At 34.0% G+C, this 7,522-nt stretch overlaps 1 protein-coding gene across 1 annotated transcript; it reads left to right on the top strand.

Annotated features, from left to right (window-relative positions):
* The first annotated feature begins 271 nt into the window (after positions 1-271).
* LOC149568768 (22.7 kDa class IV heat shock protein-like) lies at positions 272-1,382 on the top strand. Its single transcript, XM_089817620.1, has 2 exons — positions 272-818; positions 933-1,382. The coding sequence occupies exons 1-2, from the start codon at positions 566-568 to the stop codon at positions 1,226-1,228; spliced, it is 549 nt and encodes a 182-aa protein (XP_089673746.1). The 5' UTR covers positions 272-565; the 3' UTR covers positions 1,229-1,382.
* The last annotated feature ends 6,140 nt before the right edge of the window (positions 1,383-7,522 follow it).

Genomic DNA, 7,522 nt, shown 5'->3' with positions numbered 1-7,522 from the left:
TTTCTGACATGAAGATCAATTTTTTTTTCAAAATGGAAAATGTTTACATTGAAGATTGCTGCCATTGTAGAAAGCCTATCGACTTAATTATACACAATCAAAATTCACCCTTTTTAACACTTAAAATAACTATATTTATGAAAAAAAATAGTAAAATTAATTGTTTCATAATGATCTCTCCATATGTATAATCCCTCGATCTTCGAAGACAAGTTCATATAAATTAACCTTTGTCCTTTGTTTATTTGTATGCATCCCATTCGCAATAACTTTGTTTTCCTAACAGTTGTCCAATTAACTGTCGAAGAGTTATAAAGAAGATAGTGCTTATAAATTACTAGATGCAGACGTCTGTGTCGACTAGAAGCGAGAAGAAGAATCCAGAATTGTAAAGACGTAAAGAAATCTCTGGATAGTTCATGAACTATCCTCTCGTTGTTAGCCCATCTCTATATAATCGACACCTGAGGATCTGATCCATTACAGAGCAACATAATTGACAAAGAAATTGTTTTAGCTTCCGATTTAGATTTCTTTTATCAAGAGTTTCTCTTGAGGTGTAAGAATGGCGAAAAAGATGCAGATTTTGGGGTTTCTGATGGTAATTGTTGCACTCTGTATTGTGTGCCCGGCAAGAGGTCTTGTTCCTTACAGGGGGCTTGTACCTTACGGCGATTTATGGGACGCTGTGGTGGATCCATTGAAGGTGTTGGACCAGCTGCCCCAATTCATTTCAAAGGGCGCGGACGATCTGACCCTCGCCCGAACCAACTGGAAGGAAACCCCGCAAGCCCACGTCTTCACCCTCGACGTGCCAGGTCAGCATTCACGTCTATCCCTCCCTTTCATCTCATCTGCTATTACATCTTTATTAATGACTGACGTGGCAGGATTAGCTCTGACAGTAGATGTAAGCACGTGTATTTTGACAGGGATGAAGAAGGAGGAGATAAAGATCCACGTGGAGGAGAATAGGTCGATCACAATCAGCGGGGAGCGGGTGAAAGAGGAGGAGAAAGAGGGCGACACGTGGCACAGGATGGAACGTGGCCTCGGTAAATTCTGGCGGCAGTTCAGATTGCCGGGGAATGTAGATATGGATTCCATCAAAGCTACTTTGGATAACGGTGTACTCACCGTCACCGTCCCTAAACTTAGCGAGGGCAAAGATAAAAGTAACAGAATTGTAGATATTGTTGAGACGGCAGATAAGAAAGCGGTGGCCTAGTTCACATAACATCACTGCTTGCTTTTGCATGTTTTTTGGCATTCCGCAATCATTCTATGTAATAATAAAATTGGCATAGCTTTTTCAACCTTATAAATGGGTGGGATTGAATGTAGATGCTTGGAAATCCTCTGTTATGAATGCATTTTGTTTACATAGCTTTGTATTTGCATGCTTCGAGGTAAAGAAAACGGACCGGCTGAATTTTCTTTAAAACTAGATTCTATTTAATGTGTCATTGTAAGAGATGAAGAGATTTACAATATTAAGCGAGGAATAAAGGGATAGATCTGATCTCTTTCATAAAGAAATTTACTTTGTTTTACATTATCAATTAAAGAATATTTAAGATAATTGTTACAATTTTTGGTCCAAGCGGGAGAACTATGTTCCCAGTTTTCAAATTCTAATTAATTCTTCCACTTTAAATAAGTGAAACACTAAAGTTTAAAATTCATTTATTTATTAAATATATTTATAATCCTTATTTCCTTTTCTTTTTTTTTTTCTTCCCTATTGACTACTCTCTATTTAGCCAAGTGTTCAATTATTTTTCCAAGTTAAAAAAATACAAAATTTTCAATTCTGCGGGGTTCTAAATCTAGAAACTTCTTCAGACTTGTACAATTTTACAGATCTTTGTCAATGGAGGCCTCTCCTACTTTGTAAAACGGCACCCCTTGGATCTCAGATCCTCAGAGCTCATACACTTTCTGTCTGCTAACAGAGAACTTCCCCTGGCACCGTCAGAATCAATCGTAATAGAACGGTAAAGATCAGTAACATACCTAGACAGAGTTATGATCAATCTCTCGCTGGCTTCTCACGGAAGTGTACAAATATTTCCACATTTCTCTGACATCACTTTGAGATTGTATATCAATGGTGCACAAGACGAAGAAATCTGTCTGGTAGACAAGAACGTTGCCTTCCATGAACTGGTCACGGTTTCGAATCCCATGTTGTTGTAGAAAAGCAAGGAATCGTAGGTTATCACTTTCTATGTTGGATTGATGAATATTTTACACAACTGTAAATGGTCGGGACTTTTAACATCCTTGTGAGAAACAAGGCACAAGTGGCTCAATTGTGTTAAAGCCCGTGCAAGGGTATGGCCATTTATTCTCTCTAGCCGCACAAGGCATTAAGGCCCCGTTTGTTTGCGGGAATAGGAATAGGAAAAGTAGAATTGATTCGGTATTTTCTGTTTGCTCTGCCAAATCAAAATAGGGAATACGGAATTCTATTCTAATTTTACTTCAAAAACAAGAATATGTCCATTCCAAAAAAAAGTTGTTATTGGAATGGCCCATTCCTATTCCACATAATACTTTTCAAAATTTGACAATTATTTGGAATTCCTCGTTTCCATTTTAGCACTTGAGAACCATTGTTTTTATAGTTTCCACAGAGTTTGTGGAGGGTTTCTGTTGTGCTCACGTTGTAGAGAATGGTCAACGCCATTGTTTTCACAGTTCCCACTGAGTTTGTGGAGGAGGGTTTTTGCTTTGGTCACGTTGTGTAGGATGGTTTACGCTAGTATGTATGTTGTTTTAATATCTCTATGTTGTTTTCACGGTTTACAATGGTATGTATGTTGTTTTATTGCCATTATTCTTTGTGAATCAGCTCTAGTAAGGTATTGTATCCATGGGTGTTTATGCATTTTCCTTGTGTTGCATTTCCAAATAAAACAGAATTGGCATGTATGTTGTTTTATTGCCATTATTCTTCGTGAATAAACTCTAGTAAGGTATTGTGTCCATGGGTGTTTATGCATTTTCCTTGTGTTGCATTTCCAAATAAAATAGAATTAGAACTATGGGTGTTTATGCTTCACTTGTATACCTACCTCCTTCTGATTTTCCTTGTGCTGCATTTTCAAATAAAATAAAATCATAACCATGGGTGTAGATTGCATTGGATCTAGTATACATTGGGTCAATGATCATTACCACAAAAAACCCCAAAATTGATGTGTCGTGTGTAGATTAAATTCTTTTGTGGTTTTCCAATCAGATAATTGTTCCTAGAAGAAGAAGATCATTTTTTTTTAACTACAATCTTTCTTTGTCTTGCTTCGCTTTTTTGTATGTTAGCAGATAAATGATTTTCAAGAAGATGCATATGCCAACTTCAAGGGTTCTAGATTGGATAAGTCTAAAGCTATCACTTTTAGGGAGAGTATTAAGGGAGGTACTAAATTCTAGTATACATTGGGTAAAGCATCATTGCCCAAAAAATGTCAAAATTGATATTCCTTTTGTAAACTAAATGTATTGGGCTTTCTAATCAGGATATTTTTATCAGAATAGAAGCCCAATGCCTCTATAATTACAATCTCTCTTTGACAAGCTTTGTTTATTTCTACATCAATAGATAAATGATTTTTGAGAAGATACATTTGTTAGCCTCAAGGGTTCTTATTCCATAATGATTATATATTTGTTGTTGGATGTAGTTTTCATTAAGTTTTGGTTTGTCTCTATAAACTCTTCATACCAAAGAGGGCTTCTTGGCTCACTTAACTATACTACTTTAGCGAATACATTATTTTGAAACTCTCCTTTGCTATGTTGTACTGTACTATACTATCAAGTTAGAGGCAAGGTTTTGTATGTTTATTTAAGGACCCAAGTTTATAATTTTTTCTTCTTAGAATGTTGGAACTTGAATTCTAGAGTTCACTGCTCTGGAATTTCTATGAGGTATAATAAATAGGGTCGTGTGCGTTTGTGAAGTCTACCAGAGAATCATTACAAAAGAAATTTCAGTGTTAGTTCACAATTGCTCACAGATGTATATCTATTTTCATTTTCGAGATTGTAAGTTTTTAGAAGACCAATTTATTTTTGCTAAAAATGTGAAGGCATTCTGAAGCAATTGAAATATGGAATGTTAGACTGTTTACTTGTGAAGAATAAGTAGAAGATGTCCTAAAGTCTGCATAAATCCTTTACTTGGTAGTACCGAGGACATATAATGATTTGTAGTGATGAAATAGGGAGATACATGTGGCTATCTTCATATTTAAAGTATAATGATGATCGTATTTTTTAATATATTAAAAGAGGCTGAATCTCTCTTGAAACTTTTTTTTTCTATATAAAGTTACAAAAAAGAAAATATCATTAATTCAAATCCTTCTAGAGAGTAGGGTATGTACAATATGTAAGCCCAATAACACATGACTAATATTATGAAACCTTAAAGTGACCTTTCCTTAGTTGCTTGAGAGATTACTATCTCACAAATCTACTTGACATTGCAATTTGAATTAGGACCTTGTTTGTTGTATAGTTTATATTGCTAATCATGAAACTTACCTTGTTCCTCATATGTTTTGACTTTGTTAAAGAGGCCATATCTTTCTTTAAGCACTTCTTTTTAATAGGATTTTCTTTTGCAGCTCTAAGTAATGCTCTAAAGAAAATCTACTCTAATTAATGCTTTGAAGAAAATAAACTTTAAACTCTACTTTAAGCACTTCTTTTAATAGGATTTTCTAGCTTTTGATTATTTTTAATTAGCAGTTGTGAGGTAATTTTTGCTTTCTAGCTTTTGATTGAGCCTATTTAGGGGGAATCTCTAGTGATATGAGGATCACTGTGTATTTCTGGGTTAAGCTTTCACAACGTACACAACTTTCACAGTGTACACAACTTGAACTTCATTCAAAGATATTGATGAAAGAATGCCCTCTTCTATTAAGCTTTCACATCATACACAACTAAAATTCATTCAAATTCTTACCTCTTTGCAAGAAAACTTGATTCAACCACACCTTAATTTTGGTTTTATCTGATTTTCTCTAAAGTGATCAAATTCAATACTTAACCTATTATTTTTTTGGATACAATGAATGGAAGAGTCTTTCATTGACTAGATCATATCCCTGCATAAAGAGAGACACCACAACAATATGTTTTAGAATGAATACGTGGATGGCCTAGTTCTATGGATACATATAGAGATCCTATTTCAATAGAATGTCTAAGTGGTAAGGATGATAGTAGAAAGCCTCAAGAAGACCACAACTACTACATTGCTCATGAATCTAAAATAATGGAGTCCTAGACATTAATATATGAAAAGTTATTTTAAATTAGAAAACAAAATTTTGGAAATGAAAAATAGTAGGGAATGTTTCCATTCATGAAGATTTGGTTCATGTCAGGAAATTTTAGTGTTAAAAATGTTAGCAAAACCTTAGTACTATAATGATTAAGGCTACATATAGTGATCTAGGAATGGTAAATGTAAAAGTGTGCCCAATACAAGAAATAAATATTATTATTGTAAACAACAAAGGTGTTGGAAATTCATACTATTTTCCAAAGATTTCCCAATTTGACCCATGTTGTTAATAGCAGTGATAGTATTTCCAATTCCACAAGTTGTGGCTATAAATAAGACTACCATGTCCACACATAGAAGTGCCTGGCTAGATATAATGGATTTGGGCTACTCAATGTTCTTTTCGTCATGTTCATTCACAAGAGCTCCAATAGGGCTTTGCTCCTTGTTCTTATTTCCAATAACATCAATCTAAAAAAATATGTTTTTTTTATTTTTGCCAAAAAAAAAGACTAGTTTTCTCTAGCAATAGCTTCATTTGTTAACAAATAATCTATATTGCAAGCTTCAAAATCCTCTCCCACAAGAACATATGTAGCCTTTAGGTTTCAGTTGATTAATCTACATGCTTGAGTAGACAAGCCAAGGCTCAATTTATGGAATCGTAGACATAACATCATTCCAGGACCTCTATGGTTTGACATTAAATTATTTTAAACATTTTAATTTTGATTGTTAGATGCCATGTTTTTCCTCTTTCTAGGGCTTTAAAGATTTTGACATTAAAACTGTTTACTTCACTCTAATGCATTCTAGGGATAAGATTTTTAATGATAACATTTTATATCAATGATTGCAACTTATAATAGGACAATAAGTGGACATAAGAAATAATATATCTAATCATTCTTGTATGGATTTTCTTTTAAACCTGCATACCAAACAGGTATAGAGATGGGATAAATACATCTACTTTTTTATTGTATACCACATACAAAATGAAAACAAAGATGCATGATGTGTCTTCAAATCCAACAAGAAATTGAAGAAAATGAGTATAAACTAAAAGAGAAAAGCAAAATGATTGCTCATGTGCCTTTTCTATCTCTACCATTCCTTTTAAATAAATGATCTTGACCATTGATCTACAAACACAACTCTCTAAAGCCTTGAGAATCTATAAAACCACATCAAAATAAAGTCATTTGTATGCAACATTTTTTATTAAGGAGATTAGGCTACTATGAAACTTGCATTGAATGATCATCATTCTAGTTGAATTGCATCATTTTATCTTGTTTATCATTCCATTTGATCATGTAGCTTCATAAATGCATAGTTTTACCTTCCATCTTAGAATAAGTTATAGTGGATGTTAGATGTTGGGAGAAGAAGTTATGCTTCCTTATTGTCATAATATTTCTCTATTTGTGTTGTATATTTTTGAAATATTTAGTCCATATTGTGGTTCTAGGTATTTTATGGATCCTAATGATGATGTGGAAGATGATGTTCAAGTTCAAGGAGCCATTGTTAGGAGGTTGAAGGTCATGAGTTTGCTTGTTGTTTTTCTTGCAACCCTTTTTGTGTACATAGTGGCATCTCATGAAGAAGGTAGAAGACAAGGGTGTAAGAAAAGAAGAGCTGCATGTCCTTTTTATAAGTGTATTATTGATTCTAATCACATAGATTGCCATGACCAAATATGCATGTCTAGACTAGCCTTCTTTCGCTTGGTTGAAATTCTAAGAGAAAAAGGGAGAAAACAAGATACAGTAAACATAACATTAGAAGAACAACTTGTGATGTCTTTGCATACACTTGGCCATAATTTAAGGAATCGTAAGATTGGCCATAACTTTGGTCACTCGAGAGAGATAGTGAGTCGAAACTTCCATAAGGTCTTGAAGGCTATCTTAGCATTACATAAAGAGTATCTATTACCCCCTGCTCCAACCACTCCTTTGGCAATCGTTGGGAAGGACCATTTTGATCCTTTCTTCAAGGTAAACATCATAATGACATGTATTTCTTTGCTATAGAATCAATAATATTAATATATATTTGATAATACTATTTATTTTTATAGGATTGTATTGGTGCACTTGATGGAACCCATGTGTCAATTACCGTTGAAGTGGAAAACCAACCAAAATATCATGATAGAAAAGGTAACTTGTCACAAAATGTTTTAGGTGTTTGTTCGTTTCACTATAA

Source organism: Cupressus sempervirens, chromosome 3, assembly GCF_028749045.1.
Source record: "Cupressus sempervirens isolate cs-2001-9-10 chromosome 3, ASM2874904v1, whole genome shotgun sequence".
In the NCBI taxonomy this organism is placed as follows: Eukaryota; Viridiplantae; Streptophyta; class Pinopsida; order Cupressales; family Cupressaceae; genus Cupressus; species Cupressus sempervirens.
The sequence above is the reverse complement of the archived record's forward strand: the minus strand, read 5'-3'. Positions and strand labels throughout refer to the sequence as shown.

Bases quoted from the DNA above. Each gene is read 5' to 3' on its own strand.
- LOC149568768 (XM_089817620.1), top strand. From the start codon at position 566: ATGGCGAAAAAGATGCAGATTTTGGGGTTTCTGATGGTAATTGTTGCA. The intron at 819-932 runs GTCAGCATTCAC...GTATTTTGACAG, and splicing joins CTTCACCCTCGACGTGCCAG to GGATGAAGAAGGAGGAGATA.